We start from the raw sequence: 25,180 nt of genomic DNA on the forward strand, positions 1-25,180 counted from the left end.
CATCCAAATCTGGTTTTACACAAACTTCCTGCAGTTATTGTGTTCACTGTTTGTGTTCATCGTTCAGTTTATCAGCTGTTCTCTGTTGTTATTGTTATTATTGAATGTAATATGAAATATGATATCTGTAAAATATATGACAAATTGGTTCTGAAACTGATTTAAAGTATACTGTACTGTATTTATTTGTATTCTTGAAAAATCTAATAGTTTTCCTGCAGTAGATCATATCTGTTGTTGTTGTTGTTGTTGTTGTTGTTGTTGTTGATGATGATGACTGTTGTTGTTGTTGTTGTTGTAGGAGAACCCAGGCTATAAAGGAGACAATGTAGAGTCGTCGTCCTCGGTGAGTCACTGTTTTAACTTCTTCGCCATTATGACTTCATTAGCACCAGAGTCTAGTCAGCTGACGTTATAAAATATTAGCACAATAAAGAGCCTCACTCTGACCTCTGACCTCTCTGTAGATCGACGGTAGTCGTAGCAACAAGCGCTCCCACGGTGAGAGGATCAAGTACAAGTTGGTGGCAGTGGCTCATGGGAACGACATCGCCTCGCTGTTCGAGCTCGACCCGACCACGCTGCAGAAGACAGACTCCTTCGTACCACGGTAGGAACAGTGCCTTTACTTCCTGCCGAAGTTTCACAATAAAACAGAATGATGGGGTTCTAATAGTTATTTTAATGTTAATGGAGAGTATCTGGATTAAAGCTCCAGTGCGTAGGATTTAGTTGCATCTAGACATATAGTTGTAGATAGCAACTCCCTCGGATGAACTCTACCTTTCTGCAGACTTTTATTGTGAAATGTTTGTGCATTAAGCCTTGAGTTTTGCTGACAGTAGCTTAAAGGTTTGGGCTACACGTGTCACAATACAGGGGTTACGATTCAAATTACTGCGATATATTGCGATACTGTAAGCAAGGCGATATTTATGCAATGCAATTTGTAAAAAACTACGAACAATGGAGCAAGAATGCCACAAAGAAGCCAACCGTACTATCAAACTGACACTGTCAAAGAGAAGCAGAGTGATAAAAATTAAGCAGAACTTAAACAATTCAATTCAATTCAATTCAATTTTATTTGTATAGCGCCAATTCATAACAGAAGTTATCTCAGGACACTTTTCAAATAGAGCAGGTCTAGACCGAACTCTTTAACATTAATTACAGAGACCCAACAGTACCACCATGAGCAAGCACTTGGCGACAAGGGCAAGGAAAAACTGCCTGTTAAAAGGCAGAAACCTAGGACAGATCCTCCGGCTCTAGGTGGGTGGTCGTCTGTCTCGACCAGTTGGGGGAGAGAGAGAGAGAGAGAGAGAGAGAGAGAGAGAGAGAGAGACAGACAGACAGACAGACAGGTGCACAGTAACAACAAGCCGTTTGTCTTCCAGAAACTCGTACGTACGACTGAGACACCTGTGCACCAACACCTGGATCCAGAGCACCAACGTCCCCATCGATATAGACGAGGAGAGACCCATCAGACTCATGGTTAGTTCAGCATCATCATGTGACCAAAGTCCAACTAAGCATAACAAAAACAAAAAAAGTACCCTCTTCTTTAAACCTCAACTACACCCCAAAACAGTTCACATTTATGACAAATAAAAGTAATGTAAATTACTGTCAGTCAGTGTATAAACTGTATGTATTAATCCAACTTCTCCTGCAGTTAGGAACGTGTCCCACTAAAGAGGATAAGGAGGCGTTCGCCATCGTCTCCGTTCCTGTGATGGAGATCAGAGATCTGGACTTTGCTAACGATGCCAGCGCCATGCTGAGCACTGTGGTGGACCAGTTCAGCCAGGGCTTCATCAGCCCAAATGACCGCCGGTACGTGTGTCAGATAATAATAACGTTGTGTTATTCAGATCATTTACTTACCTAAAGGTACTAATTACACATTGTGAACATGCTCCACTACAAGGAAAAGTCCTGCATTCAAACTCTTGACACTAAAATCTTGACATAATTTATTATTCATATTCTAAAGCTCCTTTTGAGTTTAGATTCTCTAGTTTAGGGTGAGGCAGCATGTTGTGTGACGATTTAAAAACCTATTTGAAAGTCAGTTTGGTATCTATGTTTTGTTTTAGTTTTTTACCCAAAACTTAATTTATTAATTTTTTAAACAAAGAAATAATACCTAACAAGTGTCCTGTCAAACTTCAGTTCAGATTTTTAAATAGGTATAAAATAGAACAGAGGAAGGAAAGATAATGGGAGAAAGAAACAAAAACTAAATGTATGTCTTTTAATCTTTTAATCTATATATCTATATAGGGACAAACACATACAAACAGAGGGGTATTGCACAAAACCAAGATAAGGGATTAAGCCGGGATATGTTGGTTATCCTGGCTGAATTTAGCCTCAAGTCGGTTGCATGAAAGCAGGTCAAACTTATCCCGGCCAAGTTACTATGGTGATTTATTCTCTGCAGCTAGCCTGCTCCAGACCAGGCTAACAGCCAGGCTAACATTAATCCTTGTGATTCACCTGTATTTCCACCGTCAATCCTGTGAGGAATTAATGTGTTTTAGCATGTCCATGGTCTTTCTAAGTATGTTGCATCATTTTAATTATCCTGCATTGAAATATTACATATATATTGTCATTTCTCATTTCATTTAAATCTGTTGGCTGTTTGTTATTGCAACAGTCTTTTTATATTGATTCAAGTGGTAGTATTATTACTCAGGCCAAGTGTTATATTGCTATGCTATGCCATCAGAGGTTTCATAAATATGTGTTTTATTGCAGTAATTGAGATTACAAAACACAGCTGATGAAGTTGCTAAGGTATTTTCAATAAAATCTGTGACAAGGGCAATATAGTATAGTATATATATACATATATATATGTATATATATTATATATATTAGGAAGCCCTAATCCTCAGATGAGCATTAAGGCATGAAAGAGTCTTCTGGGACAGGTCAGACCCATTGGCCGTTGGAGATGACTATCTCATTGAGAGATACAGATTCTCAGGTGATGGACTAAGATATTTATGTAGGCTGCTGGGTCCAAAAATACAGCACCAGACGGCAGGAAGCCATGCTCGCACTGTACCACAGATGGTCTGTGTTACATTGAAATATTTTGCAAGTAAGAGCTTCCTTTATTCTGTTGGGGATGCAGAGAACCTCAATAAAGGAACCATTGGCAGCACATATCCTGGCTTGGTGGGCCGCCCCCTGTGCCAGTTCTATGGGCTTTTTTTTAAACTGCTACAATCATACAGACATTCAACATGTCAGCAGACACCTAATCTATTCACCTCATTTGTTCACTGTAATCTACTTTAAAGTCACTTACCAGCCTGCCAAATGTTCTTGTATTTAACTTTTTAAACATTTTTAATGTAACTTGCTGCCAGGTCTTTTTATGGCCAGACAATGTTTGTTCTTTATGAATTCTTTGCACTTAATCATACTCTACATTTAAGTAACATGCACCTCTACTTGCCACATTTAAAGCAAAGTGTACAACAGTTGATTAGTGGACTTAAAGTAACTCCTTTAGTCCTTTAATTGTAGCCTAATGATGACAGTTCCAGTGGAGCACTGTTTATTAATTGTACCGTTTTGGACTACTTAAGCATTTAAGCCGGTCCGCTATTGTCTGCCAGGCTTTCTCTCTTTCTTTAGTTATGGCATTGGTATTGCCTTTTTTTCTTATATCTTTCACCTCTTCATAGAACTCCATCAGGAGCTGTTTTTCAGCGGCCGTGAAATATGAAGCGCGACTCTTATCCATGTTCCCATCGGTGATTCTGTGAGCGATCGCGAGGTCTATTTCAGAATGCTGTGAACCCGCACTTATCCCGACTATCTACACCTGGCTTAACATAGCCGCGCCTTTTCATCCTGGCTCGGCAAACGTGCAACCAATTAAGGGATGCGCTGAGCAGGCTAGGTCAAGCCGCGCTTGCTCAATTATCCTTGATTTCTTTATTCTACTTTTGTGCAATACCCCTCAGGTAGTAGTGTACACAACAATAGAAATAAATAAATAATTCATATAAGTTAATAAAAATATGTAAGTTAAATAAAAGATATAAAACAGAATATAGCCTAAAAGCCTTTCAGTCTGGGATGGTAGGACATTTTTCAGTATATACGGAAAATATGGACAGGTGAAGCAGGTGGTTTCCACATGATCATAATCAGCCGTCTAATGTTTATTCCAAATAACGAATCAATACCGGCACTGGTAGATTAAGGAAATTATGGTAACTATTTTGGACAAAAATGGGATTTTGTAAATACCTGAAAAAATTATGGATTTACCACTAAATGTGCCTCGAAAGAGAGGATCTGTAGTGCAAAATATATGCTGCATTGTTTCCAAATTTCCAAAATAGATTTGACCTAAGTGTTACATTTTTGAGGAGGGAGAGATTCACGGGAATATGAGCAAGAGCCAACAGGAAGAGTTAATATTCACTGTGTTTTATTGGTCAGATTTGCCATTAAGCTGCTGGAGGACGTGGTTTTCTTCGTGGCTGACGTCATCAACAGCGGTCAGCCGGTCTTGGAAGTAGCCATGACCAAAGCCAACCGAGAGAGACAGAAGCTAATGAGAGAACAGAACATCCTTAAACAGGTATGACTGAAAAATAACTCATGAAGCAGAAGCACGAAATGTTCAGTGACCACCAACTAACTGATGCCTTGTGTAATTGCCTGTTCAGATCTTTGGCATCCTGAAGGCTCCCTTTAAGGACCGGGCTGGAGGGGAGGGTCCTCTGCTGCGTCTGGAGGAGCTGGCAGACCAGAAGAACTCTCCCTACCAGTACATGTTCAGACTCTGTTACAGAGTCCTCCGACACTCCCAGGAGGACTACCGTAAGAACCAGGTGAGGAGGAAGATGATGATGAAATGGATGATGTCAACGACCTGCCAACTAAAACCCGGTTTTCAGTTAGCTCGGTCTTTCTCGTATCAAAGGGGCGTACTCCAGGGTTCTATACGAGGACCATTTCTCTTTTCTGTATGTAAACTTTGTGAAAACTTATCCAATGAATTTAATTACATTTTTTGCTGATGATACTGTTACCTATTGCTCTTGTAAGTAGGCAAAGTCCAAAAACACTGGATCCTGCATTTCCCATAATACTACTCAATAGCTTCTTTCATTAAACCTTCGTCCCATGCCTCCTAAATACCCCTTTCCTTCAAACCCCACACTACAAACCCCAGTTTGTAACGTGTACTTTCTCAAGTCTTAAGTCAAAGCCAAGATAATGCTGATGGTTATTTTTATTTATTCCTTGTATGTGACAGTTATATTTGCCTGTTTATATTCTCTAGATTGTGATTGTTGTTGCGAGTCTTATGCTGTCGTATTGACAGAGGAATGATTGATAAAACTATCTTGCTTGCTGGATAGTTAGTCTAGAGCTTTTCAATTTGATCAAATACCATTCCATGACAACTTAGCAAACTCTATCTCTAGCGGAAAGCAAATACTACTACTACTTTTAATAATAATAATAATAATAATAATAATGATAATCAACAATTAAAGCAATAGTCAATTAAAGTAAACAGCAAGAATACAATATGACAAAAGCAGATACTCATCAACAATAGTGTACAATAGTAATGTAACAACCAAAACACAATTAGGACAAATAAAACCAATACGAATTGCAGACAGCAGACATATAAAACTGCTAACCTATACAAGTGGGTTGTAGATAGAAGTTGAAAGGTCCAAAACGGCTACTAAATGGACCTTGAGGTGAGATGTCAACTGTTGTTTTCAAGGTCAAGAATCAACTCTGAAGTTTGGTGATGATGTTGAAGATGATGGTAGAGATGCTAAGAATGATGATGGTGATGATGATTTACTCATTCTCTGTGGCTCTCCATCTTTCTCACCTTCCTCTCGCCTCCAGGAGCACATAGCGAAGCAGTTCGGTGTGATGCAGAGTCAGATCGGTTATGACATCCTGGCCGAGGACACAATCACTGCCCTGCTTCACAACAACCGCAAACTGCTAGAGAAACACATCACCAAAACCGAGGTGGAGACCTTTGTTAGCCTGGTCCGCAAGAACCGAGAGCCCAGGTAGACATGGAGGGGTGGGGGGCCAGAGGGTTGGTCAGTATGTTGTTGTTGTTGTTGGTTTATTTATTCTTAGATTGTGTGTTTGTGCAGGTTTCTGGACTACCTATCAGACCTGTGTGTGTCAAACAACGTGGCCATCCCCGTCACTCAGGAGCTCATTTGTAAATGTGTGCTGGACCCCAAAAACCAGGACATCCTCATCAAGACAGAGTGAGGAGGGAGGGATTGAGGGAATCATGACCTTTGACCTTTTGCCTTGAACTGAATTTTTTAAATTTTAATTTTAATTTTAATTTTAATTTTAAAGTACTGTTTCCTGCTACAAAGTGTCTAGTGGAGCTATGGCATTGCATTTCATACCACAATTAGTGTATAATCCTTGAAATTATGCTAACATGTTATAATTTCACAATTTCTGTTTCGCTCCATCCAGACGTCGTGTCCCCAAAGAGGCGTCCCCTGGTGGTGTTCAGGGAGAATACATGGGGATGGATGACTTTGGAGATGATGACGAGGTAGATGCATCTCTGTTTATGTACTATTTTCTTATTTGGTTTATATATTTTTTAATCACTTTCTTTACCTCCAGTTGTGTGTGTTTGTTGCTGTGCTGTACAAGAACAAATAGCCAAGTGGAGAAAATTATTCATAACAATAATTATCTCATGACTTTTCAAACAGAGCAGGTCTAGACTATACGCACTTGGCGAAAGCAGAGAAAAACATCCTTTTAAGAGGCAGAAACCTCAAGCAGACCCTGGCTCGAGGTGGGTGGCCGTCTGCCTTGACCAATTCTTGTCTCTTCCTGTAGGTGTGGCTTGTGTGGACAGACAAGACCAACGAGAGACAAGAGAAGGGCATCAGACAGCTGGCTCAGGAGGCAAGACAAGGGAATGCTCACGATGAAAATGTCCTCACCTACTACAGGTACGCACATCATCATCCACAAAAAAATTTCATCAAAAATCCCACCATTAAGTTTCAGTGTATTGTAAATTGAGATTTAAGAATGCCAAAGGAAGAAAGTTAAGCTCATGGAGCCTGTCTGTCTCTGTTGACACCCTCAGATACCAGCTGAAGCTCTTTGCCCGAATGTGTCTGGACCGTCAGTATCTGGCCATAGATGAGATCTCCAAGCAGCTGGACGTGGAGCTCATCTTCCTTTGCATGATGGACGAGACGCTGCCATTTGACCTCCGGGCCTCCTTCTGTCGCCTCATGCTCCATGCCCACGTTGACCGGGACCCGCAGGAGTTGGTGACTCCTGTAAAGTTTGCCCGCCTTTGGACCGAGATCCCCACTTCCATCACTATCAAAGAGTTGGTAGATTTTAATACTGCAGCAATGTGTTATGGAAATTATGGAAATTGTGTTTTAAACTGTGTTTTATCTCCTGCCTCGCTTAGTTTTCGTCACATGGAAACTGGAGGTCTAAATTGCAATCAGTCTTAAATTTAACTTTACAATGACAACATTAAAGGTTTGTCGGTCAGTAAAGCATCAGACTTTTAATCTGAGGGTCCAGGGTTCAAGTCCCTGTTCAGGCGAGTAGTTTGTTGTATAATATGGTTGTGAAGTGTCCTGTTGCACTTGCAGTTATCAATGTTCATGGTGACTTGCATGTATGTGGAGCTGACTGGCCAGATTATCTATGTTACCCTCAGAAGTCTTCGAGGCTACATTTCCACGTAGACACATATTTGCGTTGTTGATGACCAAATCGCAGACCACTAATATGATTGAGATGTGTCTTTATCTTTCCCCATTGCATTGGGATTGTGAAAATAAAAGATTGCGAGCGGTCTGGAATAGTCTTCGCCCCAAACCGACCTTCTGGACGTTGCTCATTGTCTGCTTAAGGACCCCTGAACCTAGTTCATGGTGGATTAGTCTAGATATTGGGATTTGTAGGTATGCCTGTCAATTAGAGCATCAGACTCGAGTATTTTGTTGTCTAATGTGGTTGTGAACTGTCTCTAGATCTCACTATCGCCATCTTTCAAGGACGTCTGCTACAAGTGGGCTTGGGGACATGAGCAAGATTGTTGAGTTGGACAGGGCTCAGCACTTGCACACTTCCCAGGACCATGTATAAACGGACTCCCTGGAAGTTTGCGGAAGTCTACTCTCACCTAGTTGTTGCACCTTTTTCAAGGCGTTTTAGTATAGAAATGGAGATTTGTAGTTAAGCGTGTCAACTCCTCCAGAGGGCGCTGTTCGTGAAGCCTGGATAGCTCAGTCGGTAGAGCATCAGACTTTTAATCTGAGGGTCCAGGGTTCAAGTCCCTGTTCAGGCGAGTAGTTTGTTGTATAATATGGTTGTGAAGTGTCCTGTTGCACTTGCAGTCATCAATGTTCATGGTGACTTGCATGTATGTGGAGCTGACTGGCCAGATTATCTATGTTACCCTCAGAAGTCTTCGAGGCTACATTTCCACGTAGACACATATTTGCGTTGTTGATGACCAAATCGCAGACCACTAATATGATTGAGATGTGTCTTTATCTTTCCCCATTGCATTGGGATTGTGAAAATAAAAGATTGCGAGCGGTCTGGAATAGTCTTCGCCCCAAACCGACCTTCTGGACGTTGCTCATTGTCTGCTTAAGGACCCCTGAACCTAGTTCATGGTGGATTAGTCTAGATATTGGGATTTGTAGGTATGCCTGTCAATTAGAGCATCAGACTCGAGTATTTTGTTGTCTAATGTGGTTGTGAACTGTCTCTAGAACTCACTATCGCCATCTTTCAAGGACGTCTGCTACAAGTGGGCTTGGGGACATGAGCAAGATTGTTGAGTTGGACAGGGCTCAGCACTTGCACACTTCCCAGGACCATGTATAAACGGACTCCCTGGAAGTTTGCGGAAGTCTACTCTCACCTAGTTGTTGCACCTTTTTCAAGGCGTTTTAGTATAGAAATGGAGATTTGTAGTTAAGCGTGTCAACTCCTCCAGAGGGCGCTGTTCGTGAAGCCTGGATAGCTCAGTCGGTAGAGCATCAGACTTTTAATCTGAGGGTCCAGGGTTCAAGTCCCTGTTCAGGCGAGTAGTTTGTTGTATAATATGGTTGTGAAGTGTCCTGTTGCACTTGCAGTCATCAATGTTCATGGTGACTTGCATGTATGTGGAGCTGACTGGCCAGATTATCTATGTTACCCTCAGAAGTCTTCGAGGCTACATTTCCACGTAGACACATATTTGCGTTGTTGATGACCAAATCGCAGACCACTAATATGATTGAGATGTGTCTTTATCTTTCCCCATTGCATTGGGATTGTGAAAATAAAAGATTGCGAGCGGCCTGGAATAGTCTTCGCCCCAAACCGACCTTCTGGACGTTGCTCATTGTCTGCTTAAGGACCCCTGAACCTAGTTCATGGTGGATTAGTCTAGATATTGGGATTTGTAGGTATGCCTGTCAATTAGAGCATCAGACTCGAGTATTTTGTTGTCTAATGTGGTTGTGAACTGTCTCTAGAACTCACTATCGCCATCTTTCAAGGACGTCTGCTACAAGTGGGCTTGGGGACATGAGCAAGATTGTTGAGTTGGACAGGGCTCAGCACTTGCACACTTCCCAGGACCATGTATAAACGGACTCCCTGGAAGTTTGCGGAAGTCTACTCTCACCTAGTTGTTGCACCTTTTTCAAGGCGTTTTAGTATAGAAATGGAGATTTGTAGTTAAGCGTGTCAACTCCTCCAGAGGGCACTGTTCGTGAAGCCTGGATAGCTCAGTCGGTAGAGCATCAGACTTTTAATCTGAGGGTCCAGGGTTCAAGTCCCTGTTCAGGCGAGTAGTTTGTTGTATAATATGGTTGTGAAGTGTCCTGTTGCACTTGCAGTCATCAATGTTCATGGTGACTTGCATGTATGTGGAGCTGACTGGCCAGATTATCTATGTTACCCTCAGAAGTCTTCGAGGCTACATTTCCACGTAGACACATATTTGCGTTGTTGATGACCAAATCGCAGACCACTAATATGATTGAGATGTGTCTTTATCTTTCCCCATTGCATTGGGATTGTGAAAATAAAAGATTGCGAGCGGTCTGGAATAGTCTTCGCCCCAAACCGACCTTCTGGACGTTGCTCATTGTCTGCTTAAGGACCCCTGAACCTAGTTCATGGTGGATTAGTCTAGATATTGGGATTTGTAGGTATGCCTGTCAATTAGAGCATCAGACTCGAGTATTTTGTTGTCTAATGTGGTTGTGAACTGTCTCTAGAACTCACTATCGCCATCTTTCAAGGACGTCTGCTACAAGTGGGCTTGGGGACATGAGCAAGATTGTTGAGTTGGACAGGGCTCAGCACTTGCACACTTCCCAGGACCATGTATAAACGGACTCCCTGGAAGTTTGCGGAAGTCTACTCTCACCTAGTTGTTGCACCTTTTTCAAGGCGTTTTAGTATAGAAATGGAGATTTGTAGTTAAGCGTGTCAACTCCTCCAGAGGGCGCTGTTCGTGAAGCCTGGATAGCTCAGTCGGTAGAGCATCAGACTTTTAATCTGAGGGTCCAGGGTTCAAGTCCCTGTTCAGGCGAGTAGTTTGTTGTATAATATGGTTGTGAAGTGTCCTGTTGCACTTGCAGTCATCAATGTTCATGGTGACTTGCATGTATGTGGAGCTGACTGGCCAGATTATCTATGTTACCCTCAGAAGTCTTCGAGGCTACATTTCCACGTAGACACATATTTGCGTTGTTGATGACCAAATCGCAGACCACTAATATGATTGAGATGTGTCTTTATCTTTCCCCATTGCATTGGGATTGTGAAAATAAAAGATTGCGAGCGGTCTGGAATAGTCTTCGCCCCAAACCGACCTTCTGGACGTTGCTCATTGTCTGCTTAAGGACCCCTGAACCTAGTTCATGGAGGATTAGTCTAGATATTGGGATTTGTAGGTATGCCTGTCAATTAGAGCATCAGACTCGAGTATTTTGTTGTCTAATGTGGTTGTGAACTGTCTCTAGAACTCACTATCGCCATCTTTCAAGGACGTCTGCTACAAGTGGGCTTGGGGACATGAGCAAGATTGTTGAGTTGGACAGGGCTCAGCACTTGCACACTTCCCAGGACCATGTATAAACGGACTCCCTGGAAGTTTGCGGAAGTCTACTCTCACCTAGTTGTTGCACCTTTTTCAAGGCGTTTTAGTATAGAAATGGAGATTTGTAGTTAAGCGTGTCAACTCCTCCAGAGGGCGCTGTTCGTGAAGCCTGGATAGCTCAGTCGGTAGAGCATCAGACTTTTAATCTGAGGGTCCAGGGTTCAAGTCCCTGTTCAGGCGAGTAGTTTGTTGTATAATATGGTTGTGAAGTGTCCTGTTGCACTTGCAGTCATCAATGTTCATGGTGACTTGCATGTATGTGGAGCTGACTGGCCAGATTATCTATGTTACCCTCAGAAGTCTTCGAGGCTACATTTCCACGTAGACACATATTTGCGTTGTTGATGACCAAATCGCAGACCACTAATATGATTGAGATGTGTCTTTATCTTTCCCCATTGCATTGGGATTGTGAAAATAAAAGATTGCGAGCGGTCTGGAATAGTCTTCGCCCCAAACCGACCTTCTGGACGTTGCTCATTGTCTGCTTAAGGACCCCTGAACCTAGTTCATGGTGGATTAGTCTAGATATTGGGATTTGTAGGTATGCCTGTCAATTAGAGCATCAGACTTGAGTATTTTGTTGTCTAATGTGGTTGTGAACTGTCTCTAGAACTCACTATCGCCATCTTTCAAGGACTTGCTACAAGTGGGCTTGGGGACATGAGCAAGATTGTTGAGTTGGACAGGGCTCAGCACTTGCACACTTCCCAGGACCATGTATAAACGGACTCCCTGGAAGTTTGCGGAAGTCTACTCTCACCTAGTTGTTGCACCTTTTTCAAGGCGTTTTAGTATAGAAATGGAGATTTGTAGTTAAGCGTGTCAACTCCTCCAGAGGGCAGTGTTCGTGAAGCCTGGATAGCTCAGTCGGTAGAGCATCAGACTTTTAATCTGAGGGTCCAGGGTTCAAGTCCCTGTTCAGGCGAGTAGTTTGTTGTATAATATGGTTGTGAAGTGTCCTGTTGCACTTGCAGTCATCAATGTTCATGGTGGCTTGCATGTGTGTGGAGCTGACTGGCCAGATTATCTATGTTACCCTCAGAAGTCTTCGAGGCTACATTTCCACGTAGACACATATTTGCGTTGTTGATGACCAAATCGCAGACCACTAATATGATTGAGATGTGTCTTTATCTTTCCCCATTGCATTGGGATTGTGAAAATAAAAGATTGCGAGCGGTCTGGAATAGTCTTCGCCCCAAACCGACCTTCTGGACGTTGCTCATTGTCTGCTTAAGGACCCCTGAACCTAGTTCATGGTGGATTAGTCTAGATATTGGGATTTGTAGGTATGCCTGTCAATTAGAGCATCAGACTCGAGTATTTTGTTGTCTAATGTGGTTGTGAACTGTCTCTAGAACTCACTATCGCCATCTTTCAAGGACGTCTGCTACAAGTGGGCTTGGGGACATGAGCAAGATTGTTGAGTTGGACAGGGCTCAGCACTTGCACACTTCCCAGGACCATGTATAAACGGACTCCCTGGAAGTTTGCGGAAGTCTACTCTCACCTAGTTGTTGCACCTTTTTCAAGGCGTTTTAGTATAGAAATGGAGATTTGTAGTTAAGCGTGTCAACTCCTCCAGAGGGCGCTGTTCGTGAAGCCTGGATAGCTCAGTCGGTAGAGCATCAGACTTTTAATCTGAGGGTCCAGGGTTCAAGTCCCTGTTCAGGCGAGTAGTTTGTTGTATAATATGGTTGTGAAGTGTCCTGTTGCACTTGCAGTCATCAATGTTCATGGTGACTTGCATGTATGTGGAGCTGACTGGCCAGATTATCTATGTTACCCTCAGAAGTCTTCGAGGCTACATTTCCACGTAGACACATATTTGCGTTGTTGATGACCAAATCGCAGACCACTAATATGATTGAGATGTGTCTTTATCTTTCCCCATTGCATTGGGATTGTGAAAATAAAAGATTGCGAGCGGTCTGGAATAGTCTTCGCCCCAAACCGACCTTCTGGACGTTGCTCATTGTCTGCTTAAGGACCCCTGAACCTAGTTCATGGTGGATTAGTCTAGATATTGGGATTTGTAGGTATGCCTGTCAATTAGAGCATCAGACTCGAGTATTTTGTTGTCTAATGTGGTTGTGAACTGTCTCTAGAACTCACTATCGCCATCTTTCAAGGACTCTGCTACAAGTGGGCTTGGGGACATGAGCAAGATTGTTGAGTTGGACAGGGCTCAGCACTTGCACACTTCCCAGGACCATGTATAAACGGACTCCCTGGAAGTTTGCGGAAGTCTACTCTCACCTAGTTGTTGCACCTTTTTCAAGGCGTTTTAGTATAGAAATGGAGATTTGTAGTTAAGCGTGTCAACTCCTCCAGAGGGCGCTGTTCGTGAAGCCTGGATAGCTCAGTCGGTAGAGCATCAGACTTTTAATCTGAGGGTCCAGGGTTCAAGTCCCTGTTCAGGCGAGTAGTTTGTTGTATAATATGGTTGTGAAGTGTCCTGTTGCACTTGCAGTCATCAATGTTCATGGTGACTTGCATGTATGTGGAGCTGACTGGCCAGATTATCTATGTTACCCTCAGAAGTCTTCGAGGCTACATTTCCACGTAGACACATATTTGCGTTGTTGATGACCAAATCGCAGACCACTAATATGATTGAGATGTGTCTTTATCTTTCCCCATTGCATTGGGATTGTGAAAATAAAAGATTGCGAGCGGTCTGGAATAGTCTTCGCCCCAAACCGACCTTCTGGACGTTGCTCATTGTCTGCTTAAGGACCCCTGAACCTAGTTCATGGTGGATTAGTCTAGATATTGGGATTTGTAGGTATGCCTGTCAATTAGAGCATCAGACTCGAGTATTTTGTTGTCTAATGTGGTTGTGAACTGTCTCTAGAACTCACTATCGCCATCTTTCAAGGACGTCTGCTACAAGTGGGCTTGGGGACATGAGCAAGATTGTTGAGTTGGACAGGGCTCAGCACTTGCACACTTCCCAGGACCATGTATAAACGGACTCCCTGGAAGTTTGCGGAAGTCTACTCTCACCTAGTTGTTGCACCTTTTTCAAGGCGTTTTAGTATAGAAATGGAGATTTGTAGTTAAGCGTGTCAACTCCTCCAGAGGGCGCTGTTCGTGAAGCCTGGATAGCTCAGTCGGTAGAGCATCAGACTTTTAATCTGAGGGTCCAGGGTTCAAGTCCCTGTTCAGGCGAGTAGTTTGTTGTATAATATGGTTGTGAAGTGTCCTGTTGCACTTGCAGTCATCAATGTTCATGGTGACTTGCATGTATGTGGAGCTGACTGGCCAGATTATCTATGTTACCCTCAGAAGTCTTCGAGGCTACATTTCCACGTAGACACATATTTGCGTTGTTGATGACCAAATCGCAGACCACTAATATGATTGAGATGTGTCTTTATCTTTCCCCATTGCATTGGGATTGTGAAAATAAAAGATTGCGAGCGGTCTGGAATAGTCTTCGCCCCAAACCGACCTTCTGGACGTTGCTCATTGTCTGCTTAAGGACCCCTGAACCTAGTTCATGGAGGATTAGTCTAGATATTGGGATTTGTAGGTATGCCTGTCAATTAGAGCATCAGACTCGAGTATTTTGTTGTCTAATGTGGTTGTGAACTGTCTCTAGAACTCACTATCGCCATCTTTCATGGACGTCTGCTACAAGTGGGCTTGGGGACATGAGCAAGATTGTTGAGTTGGACAGGGCTCAGCACTTGCACACTTCCCAGGACCATGTATAAACGGACTCCCTGGAAGTTTGCGGAAGTCTACTCTCACCTAGTTGTTGCACCTTTTTCAAGGCGTTTTAGTATAGAAATGGAGATTTGTAGTTAAGCGTGTCAACTCCTCCAGAGGGCGCTGTTCGTGAAGCCTGGATAGCTCAGTCGGTAGAGCATCAGACTTTTAATCTGAGGGTCCAGGGTTCAAGTCCCTGTTCAGGCGAGTAGTTTGTTGTATAATATGGTTGTGAAGTGTCCTGTTGCACTTGCAGTCATCAATGTTCATGGTGACTTGCATGTATGTGGAGCTGACTGGCCAGATTATCTATGTTACCCTCAGAAGTCTTCGAGGCTACATTTCCACGTAGACACATATTTGCGTTGTTGATGACCAAATCGCAGACCACTAATATGATTGAGATGTGTCTTTATCTTTCCCCATTGCATTGGGATTGTGAAAATAAAAGATTGCGAGCGGTCTGGAATAGTCTTCGCCCCAAACCGACCTTCTGGACGTTGCTCATTGTCTGCTTAAGGACCCCTGAACCTAGTTCATGGAGGATTAGTCTAGATATTGGGATTTGTAGGTATGCCTGTCAATTAGAGCATCAGACTCGAGTATTTTGTTGTCTAATGTGGTTGTGAACTGTCTCTAGAACTCACTATCGCCATCTTTCAAGGACTTGCTACAAGTGGGCTTGGGGACATGAGCAAGATTGTTGAGTTGGACAGGGCTCAGCACTTTCACACTTCCCAGGACCATGTATAAACGGACTCCCTGGAAGTTTGTGGAAGTCTACTCTCACCTAGTTGTTGCACCTTTTTCAAGGCGTTTTAGTATAGAAATGGAGATTTGTAGTTAAGCGTGTCAACTCCTCCAGAGGGCGCTGTTCGTGAAGCCTGGATAGCTCAGTCGGTAGAGCATCAGACTTTTAATCTGAGGGTCCAGGGTTCAAGTCCCTGTTCAGGCGAGTAGTTTGTTGTATAATATGGTTGTGAAGTGTCCTGTTGCACTTGCAGTCATCAATGTTCATGGTGACTTGCATGTATGTGGAGCTGACTGGCCAGATTATCTATGTTACCCTCAGAAGTCTTCGAGGCTACATTTCCACGTAGACACATATTTGCGTTGTTGATGACCAAATCGCAGACCACTAATATGATTGAGATGTGTCTTTATCTTTCCCCATTGCATTGGGATTGTGAAAATAAAAGATTGCGAGCGGTCTGGAATAGTCTTCGCCCCAAACCGACCTTCTGGACGTTGCTCATTGTCTGCTTAAGGACCCCTGACCTAGTTCATGGTGGATTAGTCTAGATATTGGGATTTGTAGGTATGCCTGTCAATTAGAGCATCAGACTCGAGTATTTTGTTGTCTAATGTGGTTGTGAACTGTCTCTAGAACTCACTATCGCCATCTTTCAAGGACGTCTGCTACAAGTGGGCTTGGGGACATGAGCAAGATTGTTGAGTTGGACAGGGCTCAGCACTTGCACACTTCCCAGGACCATGTATAAACGGACTCCCTGGAAGTTTGCGGAAGTCTACTCTCACCTAGTTGTTGCACCTTTTTCAAGGCGTTTTAGTATAGAAATGGAGATTTGTAGTTAAGCGTGTCAACTCCTCCAGAGGGCGCTGTTCGTGAAGCCTGGATAGCTCAGTCGGTAGAGCATCAGACTTTTAATCTGAGGGTCCAGGGTTCAAGTCCCTGTTCAGGCGAGTAGTTTGTTGTATAATATGGTTGTGAAGTGTCCTGTTGCACTTGCAGTCATCAATGTTCATGGTGACTTGCATGTATGTGGAGCTGACTGGCCAGATTATCTATGTTACCCTCAGAAGTCTTCGAGGCTACATTTCCACGTAGACACATATTTGCGTTGTTGATGACCAAATCGCAGACCACTAATATGATTGAGATGTGTCTTTATCTTTCCCCATTGCATTGGGATTGTGAAAATAAAAGATTGCGAGCGGTCTGGAATAGTCTTCGCCCCAAACCGACCTTCTGGACGTTGCTCATTGTCTGCTTAAGGACCCCTGAACCTAGTTCATGGTGGATTAGTCTAGATATTGGGATTTGTAGGTATGCCTGTCAATTAGAGCATCAGACTCGAGTATTTTGTTGTCTAATGTGGTTGTGAACTGTCTCTAGAACTCACTATCGCCATCTTTCAAGGACGTCTGCTACAAGTGGGCTTGGGGACATGAGCAAGATTGTTGAGTTGGACAGGGCTCAGCACTTGCACACTTCCCAGGACCATGTATAAACGGACTCCCTGGAAGTTTGCGGAAGTCTACTCTCACCTAGTTGTTGCACCTTTTTCAAGGCGTTTTAGTATAGAAATGGAGATTTGTAGTTAAGCGTGTCAACTCCTCCAGAGGGCGCTGTTCGTGAAGCCTGGATAGCTCAGTCGGTAGAGCATCAGACTTTTAATCTGAGGGTCCAGGGTTCAAGTCCCTGTTCAGGCGAGTAGTTTGTTGTATAATATGGTTGTGAAGTGTCCTGTTGCACTTGCAGTCATCAATGTTCATGGTGACTTGCATGTATGTGGAGCTGACTGGCCAGATTATCTATGTTACCCTCAGAAGTCTTCGAGGCTACATTTCCACGTAGACACATATTTGCGTTGTTGATGACCAAATCGCAGACCACTAATATGATTGAGATGTGTCTTTATCTTTCCCCATTGCATTGGGATTGTGAAAATAAAAGATTGCGAGCGGTCTGGAATAGTCTTCGCCCCAAACCGACCTTCTGGACGTTGCTCATTGTCTGCTTAAGGACCCCTGAACCTAGTTCATGGTGGATTAGTCTAGATATTGGGATTTGTAGGTATGCCTGTCAATTAGAGCATCAGACTCGAGTATTTTGTTGTCTAATGTGGTTGTGAACTGTCTCTAGAACTCACTATCGCCATCTTTCATGGACGTCTGCTACAAGTGGGCTTGGGGACATGAGCAAGATTGTTGAGTTGGACAGGGCTCAGCACTTGCACACTTCCCAGGACCATGTATAAACGGACTCCCTGGAAGTTTGCGGAAGTCTACTCTCACCTAGTTGTTGCACCTTTTTCAAGGCGTTTTAGTATAGAAATGGAGATTTGTAGTTAAGCGTGTCAACTCCTCCAGAGGGCGCTGTTCGTGAAGCCTGGATAGCTCAGTCGGTAGAGCATCAGACTTTTAATCTGAGGGTCCAGGGTTCAAGTCCCTGTTCAGGCGAGTAGTTTGTTGTATAATATGGTTGTGAAGTGTCCTGTTGCACTTGCAGTCATCAATGTTCATGGTGACTTGCATGTATGTGGAGCTGACTGGCCAGATTATCTATGTTACCCTCAGAAGTCTTCGAGGCTACATTTCCACGTAGACACATATTTGCGTTGTTGATGACCAAATCGCAGACCACTAATATGATTGAGATGTGTCTTTATCTTTCCCCATTGCATTGGGATTGTGAAAATAAAAGATTGCGAGCGGTCTGGAATAGTCTTCGCCCCAAACCGACCTTCTGGACGTTGCTCATTGTCTGCTTAAGGACCCCTGAACCTAGTTCATGGAGGATTAGTCTAGATATTGGGATTTGTAGGTATGCCTGTCAATTAGAGCATCAGACTCGAGTATTTTGTTGTCTAATGTGGTTGTGAACTGTCTCTAGAACTCACTATCGCCATCTTTCAAGGACGTCTGCTACAAGTGGGCTTGGGGACATGAGCAAGATTGTTGAGTTGGACAGGGCTCAGCACTTGCACACTTCCCAGGACCATGTATAAACGGACTCCCTGGAAGTTTGCGGAAGTCTACTCTCACCTAGTTGTTGCACCTTTTTCAAGGCGTTTTAGTATAGAAATGGAGATTTGTAGTTAAGCGTGTCAACTCCTCCAGAGGGCGCTGTTCGTGAAGCCTGGATAGCTCAGTCGGTAGAGCATCAGACTTTTAATCTGAGGGTCCAGGGTTCAAGTCCCTGTTCAGGCGAGTAGTTTGTTGTATAATATGGTTGTGAAGTGTCCTGTTGCACTTGCAGTCATCAATGTTCATGGTGACTTGCATGTATGTGGAGCTGACTGGCCAGATTATCTATGTTACCCTCAGAAGTCTTCGAGGCTACATTTCCACGTAGACACATATTTGCGTTGTTGATGACCAAATCGCAGACCACTAATATGATTGAGATGTGTCTTTATCTTTCCCCATTGCATTGGGATTGTGAAAATAAAAGATTGCGAGCGGTCTGGAATAGTCTTCGCCCCAAACCGACCTTCTGGACGTTGCTCATTGTCTGCTTAAGGACCCCTGAACCTAGTTCATGGTGGATTAGTCTAGATATTGGGATTTGTAGGTATGCCTGTCAATTAGAGCATCAGACTCGAGTATTTTGTTGTCTAATGTGGTTGTGAACTGTCTCTAGAACTCACTATCGCCATCTTTCAAGGACGTCTGCTACAAGTGGGCTTGGGGACATGAGCAAGATTGTTGAGTTGGACAGGGCTCAGCACTTGCACACTTCCCAGGACCATGTATAAACGGACTCCCTGGAAGTTTGCGGAAGTCTACTCTCACCTAGTTGTTGCACCTTTTTCAAGGCGTTTTAGTATAGAAATGGAGATTTGTAGTTAAGCGTGTCAACTCCTCCAGAGGGCGCTGTTCGTGAAGCCTGGATAGCTCAGTCGGTAGAGCATCAGACTTTTAATCTGAGGGTCCAGGGTTCAAGTCCCTGTTCAGGCGAGTAGTTTGTTGTATAATATGGTTGTGAAGTGTCCTGTTGCACTTGCAGTCATCAATGTTCATGGTGACTTGCATGTATGTGGAGCTGACTGGCCAGATTATCTATGTTACCCTCAGAAGTCTTCGAGGCTACATTTCCACGTAGACACATATTTGCGTTGTTGATGACCAAATCGCAGACCGCTAATATGATTGAGATGTGTCTTTATCTTTCCCCATTGCATTGGGATTGTGAAAATAAAAGATTGCGAGCGGTCTGGAATAGTCTTCGCCCCAAACCGACCTTCTGGACGTTGCTCATTGTCTGCTTAAGGACCCCTGAACCTAGTTCATGGTGGATTAGTCTAGATATTGGGATTTGTAGGTATGCCTGTCAATTAGAGCATCAGACTCGAGTATTTTGTTGTCTAATGTGGTTGTGAACTGTCTCTAGAACTCACTATCGCCATCTTTCAAGGACTTGCTACAAGTGGGCTTGGGGACATGAGCAAGATTGTTGAGTTGGACAGGGCTCAGCACTTGCACACTTCCCAGGACCATGTATAAACGGACTCCCTGGAAGTTTGCGGAAGTCTACTCTCACCTAGTTGTTGCACCTTTTTCAAGGCGTTTTAGTATAGAAATGGAGATTTGTAGTTAAGCGTGTCAACTCCTCCAGAGGGCGCTGTTCGTGAAGCCTGGATAGCTCAGTCGGTAGAGCATCAGACTTTTAATCTGAGGGTCCAGGGTTCAAGTCCCTGTTCAGGCGAGTAGTTTGTTGTATAATATGGTTGTGAAGTGTCCTGTTGCACTTGCAGTCATCAATGTTCATGGTGACTTGCATGTATGTGGAGCTGACTGGCCAGATTATCTATGTTACCCTCAGAAGTCTTCGAGGCTACATTTCCACGTAGACACATATTTGCGTTGTTGATGACCAAATCGCAGACCACTAATATGATTGAGATGTGTCTTTATCTTTCCCCATTGCATTGGGATTGTGAAAATAAAAGATTGCGAGCGGTCTGGAATAGTCTTCGCCCCAAACCGACCTTCTGGACGTTGCTCATTGTCTGCTTAAGGACCCCTGAACCTAGTTCATGGTGGATTAGTCTAGATATTGGGATTTGTAGGTATGCCTGTCAATTAGAGCATCAGACTCGAGTATTTTGTTGTCTAATGTGGTTGTGAACTGTCTCTAGAACTCACTATCGCCATCTTTCAAGGACGTCTGCTACAAGTGGGCTTGGGGACATGAGCAAGATTGTTGAGTTGGACAGGGCTCAGCACTTGCACACTTCCCAGGACCATGTATAAACGGACTCCCTGGAAGTTTGCGGAAGTCTACTCTCACCTAGTTGTTGCACCTTTTTCAAGGCGTTTTAGTATAGAAATGGAGATTTGTAGTTAAGCGTGTCAACTCCTCCAGAGGGCGCTGTTCGTGAAGCCTGGATAGCTCAGTCGGTAGAGCATCAGACTTTTAATCTGAGGGTCCAGGGTTCAAGTCCCTGTTCAGGCGAGTAGTTTGTTGTATAATATGGTTGTGAAGTGTCCTGTTGCACTTGCAGTCATCAATGTTCATGGTGACTTGCATGTATGTGGAGCTGACTGGCCAGATTATCTATGTTACCCTCAGAAGTCTTCGAGGCTACATTTCCACGTAGACACATATTTGCGTTGTTGATGACCAAATCGCAGACCACTAATATGATTGAGATGTGTCTTTATCTTTCCCCATTGCATTGGGATTGTGAAAATAAAAGATTGCGAGCGGTCTGGAATAGTCTTCGCCCCAAACCGACCTTCTGGACGTTGCTCATTGTCTGCTTAAGGACCCCTGAACCTAGTTCATGGTGGATTAGTCTAGATATTGGGATTTGTAGGTATGCCTGTCAATTAGAGCATCAGACTCGAGTATTTTGTTGTCTAATGTGGTTGTGAACTGTCTCTAGAACTCACTATCGCCATCTTTCAAGGACGTCTGCTACAAGTGGGCTTGGGGACATGAGCAAGATTGTTGAGTTGGACAGGGCTCAGCACTTGCACACTTCCCAGGACCATGTATAAACGGACTCCCTGGAAGTTTGCGGAAGTCTACTCTCACCTAGTTGTTGCACCTTTTTCAAGGCGTTTTAGTATAGAAATGGAGATTTGTAGTTAAGCGTGTCAACTCCTCCAGAGGGCGCTGTTCGTGAAGCCTGGATAGCTCAGTCGGTAGAGCATCAGACTTTTAATCTGAGGGTCCAGGGTTCAAGTCCCTGTTCAGGCGAGTAGTTTGTTGTATAATATGGTTGTGAAGTGTCCTGTTGCACTTGCAGTCATCAATGTTCATGGTGACTTGCATGTATGTGGAGCTGACTGGCCAGATTATCTATGTTACCCTCAGAAGTCTTCGAGGCTACATTTCCACGTAGACACATATTTGCGTTGTTGATGACCAAATCGCAGACCACTAATATGATTGAGATGTGTCTTTATCTTTCCCCATTGCATTGGGATTGTGAAAATAAAAGATTGCGAGCGGTCTGGAATAGTCTTCGCCCCAAACCGACCTTCTGGACGTTGCTCATTGTCTGCTTAAGGACCCCTGAACCTAGTTCATGGAGGATTAGTCTAGATATTGGGATTTGTAGGTATGCCTGTCAATTAGAGCATCAGACTCGAGTATTTTGTTGTCTAATGTGGTTGTGAACTGTCTCTAGAACTCACTATCGCCATCTTTCAAGGACGTCTGCTACAAGTGGGCTTGGGGACATGAGCAAGATTGTTGAGTTGGACAGGGCTCAGCACTTGCACACTTCCCAGGACCATGTATAAACGGACTCCCTGGAAGTTTGCGGAAGTCTACTCTCACCTAGTTGTTGCACCTTTTTCAAGGCGTTTTAGTATAGAAATGGAGATTTGTAGTTAAGCGTGTCAACTCCTCCAGAGGGCGCTGTTCGTGAAGCCTGGATAGCTCAGTCGGTAGAGCATCAGACTTTTAATCTGAGGGTCCAGGGTTCAAGTCCCTGTTCAGGCGAGTAGTTTGTTGTATAATATGGTTGTGAAGTGTCCTGTTGCACTTGCAGTCATCAATGTTCATGGTGGCTTGCATGTATGTGGAGCTGACTGGCCAGATTATCTATGTTACCCTCAGAAGTCTTCGAGGCTACATTTCCACGTAGACACATATTTGCGTTGTTGATGACCAAATCGCAGACCACTAATATGATTGAGATGTGTCTTTATCTTTCCCCATTGCATTGGGATTGTGAAAATAAAAGATTGCGAGCGGTCTGGAATAGTCTTCGCCCCAAACCGACCTTCTGGACGTTGCTCATTGTCTGCTTAAGGACCCCTGAACCTAGTTCATGGTGGATTAGTCTAGATATTGGGATTTGTAGGTATGCCTGTCAATTAGAGCATCAGACTCGAGTATTTTGTTGTCTAATGTGGTTGTGAACTGTCTCTAGAACTCACTATCGCCATCTTTCAAGGACTTGCTACAAGTGGGCTTGGGGACATGAGCAAGATTGTTGAGTTGGACAGGGCTCAGCACTTGCACACTTCCCAGGACCATGTATAAACGGACTCCCTGGAAGTTTGCGGAAGTCTACTCTCACCTAGTTGTTGCACCTTTTTCAAGGCGTTTTAGTATAGAAATGGAGATTTGTAGTTAAGCGTGTCAACTCCTCCAGAGGGCGCTGTTCGTGAAGCCTGGATAGCTCAGTCGGTAGAGCATCAGACTTTTAATCTGAGGGTCCAGGGTTCAAGTCCCTGTTCAGGCGAGTAGTTTGTTGTATAATATGGTTGTGAAGTGTCCTGTTGCACTTGCAGTCATCAATGTTCATGGTGACTTGCATGTATGTGGAGCTGACTGGCCAGATTATCTATGTTACCCTCAGAAGTCTTCGAGGCTACATTTCCACGTAGACACATATTTGCGTTGTTGATGACCAAATCGCAGACCACTAATATGATTGAGATGTGTCTTTATCTTTCCCCATTGCATTGGGATTGTGAAAATAAAAGATTGCGAGCGGTCTGGAATAGTCTTCGCCCCAAACCGACCTTCTGGACGTTGCTCATTGTCTGCTTAAGGACCCCTGAACCTAGTTCATGGTGGATTAGTCTAGATATTGGGATTTGTAGGTATGCCTGTCAATTAGAGCATCAGACTCGAGTATTTTGTTGTCTAATGTGGTTGTGAACTGTCTCTAGAACTCACTATCGCCATCTTTCAAGGACGTCTGCTACAAGTGGGCTTGGGGACATGAGCAAGATTGTTGAGTTGGACAGGGCTCAGCACTTGCACACTTCCCAGGACCATGTATAAACGGACTCCCTGGAAGTTTGCGGAAGTCTACTCTCACCTAGTTGTTGCACCTTTTTCAAGGCGTTTTAGTATAGAAATGGAGATTTGTAGTTAAGCGTGTCAACTCCTCCAGAGGGCGCTGTTCGTGAAGCCTGGATAGCTCAGTCGGTAGAGCATCAGACTTTTAATCTGAGGGTCCAGGGTTCAAGTCCCTGTTCAGGCGAGTAGTTTGTTGTATAATATGGTTGTGAAGTGTCCTGTTGCACTTGCAGTCATCAATGTTCATGGTGACTTGCATGTATGTGGAGCTGACTGGCCAGATTATCTATGTTACCCTCAGAAGTCTTCGAGGCTACATTTCCACGTAGACACATATTTGCGTTGTTGATGACCAAATCGCAGACCACTAATATGATTGAGATGTGTCTTTATCTTTCCCCATTGCATTGGGATTGTGAAAATAAAAGATTGCGAGCGGTCTGGAATAGTCTTCGCCCCAAACCGACCTTCTGGACGTTGCTCATTGTCTGCTTAAGGACCCCTGAACCTAGTTCATGGTGGATTAGTCTAGATATTGGGATTTGTAGGTATGCCTGTCAATTAGAGCATCAGACTCGAGTATTTTGTTGTCTAATGTGGTTGTGAACTGTCTCTAGAACTCACTATCGCCATCTTTCAAGGACGTCTGCTACAAGTGGGCTTGGGGACATGAGCAAGATTGTTGAGTTGGACAGGGCTCAGCACTTGCACACTTCCCAGGACCATGTATAAACGGACTCCCTGGAAGTTTGCGGAAGTCTACTCTCACCTAGTTGTTGCACCTTTTTCAAGGCGTTTTAGTATAGAAATGGAGATTTGTAGTTAAGCGTGTCAACTCCTCCAGAGGGCGCTGTTCGTGAAGCCTGGATAGCTCAGTCGGTAGAGCATCAGACTTTTAATCTGAGGGTCCAGGGTTCAAGTCCCTGTTCAGGCGAGTAGTTTGTTGTATAATATGGTTGTGAAGTGTCCTGTTGCACTTGCAGTCATCAATGTTCATGGTGACTTGCATGTATGTGGAGCTGACTGGCCAGATTATCTATGTTACCCTCAGAAGTCTTCGAGGCTACATTTCCACGTAGACACATATTTGCGTTGTTGATGACCAAATCGCAGACCACTAATATGATTGAGATGTGTCTTTATCTTTCCCCATTGCATTGGGATTGTGAAAATAAAAGATTGCGAGCGGTCTGGAATAGTCTTCGCCCCAAACCGACCTTCTGGACGTTGCTCAT

The 25,180-nt window shown here is 43.8% G+C and overlaps 1 protein-coding gene and 23 non-coding genes across 26 annotated transcripts in view; all 24 read left to right on the forward strand.

The window, feature by feature from the left end:
- The window catches only part of itpr3 (inositol 1,4,5-trisphosphate receptor, type 3), a 101,422-nt gene that overhangs the window by 23,491 nt on the left and 52,751 nt on the right, over positions 1-25,180 (forward strand). For all 3 annotated transcript variants that reach the window (XM_051426547.1, XM_051426548.1, XM_051426549.1), the window contains exons 10-20: positions 302-346; positions 468-610; positions 1,401-1,500; positions 1,682-1,842; positions 4,480-4,621; positions 4,710-4,874; positions 5,920-6,092; positions 6,183-6,302; positions 6,526-6,607; positions 6,904-7,019; positions 7,160-7,411. In XM_051426547.1, coding sequence (XP_051282507.1) covers positions 302-346; positions 468-610; positions 1,401-1,500; positions 1,682-1,842; positions 4,480-4,621; positions 4,710-4,874; positions 5,920-6,092; positions 6,183-6,302; positions 6,526-6,607; positions 6,904-7,019; positions 7,160-7,411 — 1,499 coding nt within the window. The remainder of the gene's footprint in view (positions 1-301; positions 347-467; positions 611-1,400; positions 1,501-1,681; positions 1,843-4,479; positions 4,622-4,709; positions 4,875-5,919; positions 6,093-6,182; positions 6,303-6,525; positions 6,608-6,903; positions 7,020-7,159; positions 7,412-25,180) is intronic.
- Positions 8,317-8,389, forward strand: trnak-uuu (transfer RNA lysine (anticodon UUU)). The gene has a single exon. It is a non-coding gene; the product is annotated as a tRNA-Lys (tRNA).
- Positions 9,067-9,139, forward strand: trnak-uuu (transfer RNA lysine (anticodon UUU)). The gene has a single exon. It is a non-coding gene; the product is annotated as a tRNA-Lys (tRNA).
- trnak-uuu (transfer RNA lysine (anticodon UUU)) lies at positions 9,817-9,889 on the forward strand. The gene has a single exon. It is a non-coding gene; the product is annotated as a tRNA-Lys (tRNA).
- trnak-uuu (transfer RNA lysine (anticodon UUU)) lies at positions 10,567-10,639 on the forward strand. Its single transcript has one exon. It is a non-coding gene; the product is annotated as a tRNA-Lys (tRNA).
- trnak-uuu (transfer RNA lysine (anticodon UUU)) lies at positions 11,317-11,389 on the forward strand. Its single transcript has one exon. It is a non-coding gene; the product is annotated as a tRNA-Lys (tRNA).
- On the forward strand, positions 12,065-12,137 carry trnak-uuu (transfer RNA lysine (anticodon UUU)). Its single transcript has one exon. It is a non-coding gene; the product is annotated as a tRNA-Lys (tRNA).
- Positions 12,815-12,887, forward strand: trnak-uuu (transfer RNA lysine (anticodon UUU)). Its single transcript has one exon. It is a non-coding gene; the product is annotated as a tRNA-Lys (tRNA).
- trnak-uuu (transfer RNA lysine (anticodon UUU)) lies at positions 13,564-13,636 on the forward strand. The gene has a single exon. It is a non-coding gene; the product is annotated as a tRNA-Lys (tRNA).
- trnak-uuu (transfer RNA lysine (anticodon UUU)) lies at positions 14,314-14,386 on the forward strand. Its single transcript has one exon. It is a non-coding gene; the product is annotated as a tRNA-Lys (tRNA).
- Positions 15,064-15,136, forward strand: trnak-uuu (transfer RNA lysine (anticodon UUU)). Its single transcript has one exon. It is a non-coding gene; the product is annotated as a tRNA-Lys (tRNA).
- trnak-uuu (transfer RNA lysine (anticodon UUU)) lies at positions 15,812-15,884 on the forward strand. The gene has a single exon. It is a non-coding gene; the product is annotated as a tRNA-Lys (tRNA).
- trnak-uuu (transfer RNA lysine (anticodon UUU)) lies at positions 16,561-16,633 on the forward strand. Its single transcript has one exon. It is a non-coding gene; the product is annotated as a tRNA-Lys (tRNA).
- Positions 17,311-17,383, forward strand: trnak-uuu (transfer RNA lysine (anticodon UUU)). Its single transcript has one exon. It is a non-coding gene; the product is annotated as a tRNA-Lys (tRNA).
- Positions 18,061-18,133, forward strand: trnak-uuu (transfer RNA lysine (anticodon UUU)). The gene has a single exon. It is a non-coding gene; the product is annotated as a tRNA-Lys (tRNA).
- Positions 18,811-18,883, forward strand: trnak-uuu (transfer RNA lysine (anticodon UUU)). The gene has a single exon. It is a non-coding gene; the product is annotated as a tRNA-Lys (tRNA).
- On the forward strand, positions 19,561-19,633 carry trnak-uuu (transfer RNA lysine (anticodon UUU)). Its single transcript has one exon. It is a non-coding gene; the product is annotated as a tRNA-Lys (tRNA).
- Positions 20,309-20,381, forward strand: trnak-uuu (transfer RNA lysine (anticodon UUU)). The gene has a single exon. It is a non-coding gene; the product is annotated as a tRNA-Lys (tRNA).
- Positions 21,059-21,131, forward strand: trnak-uuu (transfer RNA lysine (anticodon UUU)). Its single transcript has one exon. It is a non-coding gene; the product is annotated as a tRNA-Lys (tRNA).
- Positions 21,809-21,881, forward strand: trnak-uuu (transfer RNA lysine (anticodon UUU)). The gene has a single exon. It is a non-coding gene; the product is annotated as a tRNA-Lys (tRNA).
- trnak-uuu (transfer RNA lysine (anticodon UUU)) lies at positions 22,559-22,631 on the forward strand. The gene has a single exon. It is a non-coding gene; the product is annotated as a tRNA-Lys (tRNA).
- Positions 23,307-23,379, forward strand: trnak-uuu (transfer RNA lysine (anticodon UUU)). The gene has a single exon. It is a non-coding gene; the product is annotated as a tRNA-Lys (tRNA).
- Positions 24,057-24,129, forward strand: trnak-uuu (transfer RNA lysine (anticodon UUU)). The gene has a single exon. It is a non-coding gene; the product is annotated as a tRNA-Lys (tRNA).
- trnak-uuu (transfer RNA lysine (anticodon UUU)) lies at positions 24,807-24,879 on the forward strand. The gene has a single exon. It is a non-coding gene; the product is annotated as a tRNA-Lys (tRNA).

The sequence above is a fragment of the Dicentrarchus labrax genome, unplaced genomic scaffold (genome assembly GCF_905237075.1).
Source record: "Dicentrarchus labrax unplaced genomic scaffold, dlabrax2021, whole genome shotgun sequence".
NCBI classification, from domain to species: domain Eukaryota; kingdom Metazoa; phylum Chordata; class Actinopteri; family Moronidae; genus Dicentrarchus; species Dicentrarchus labrax.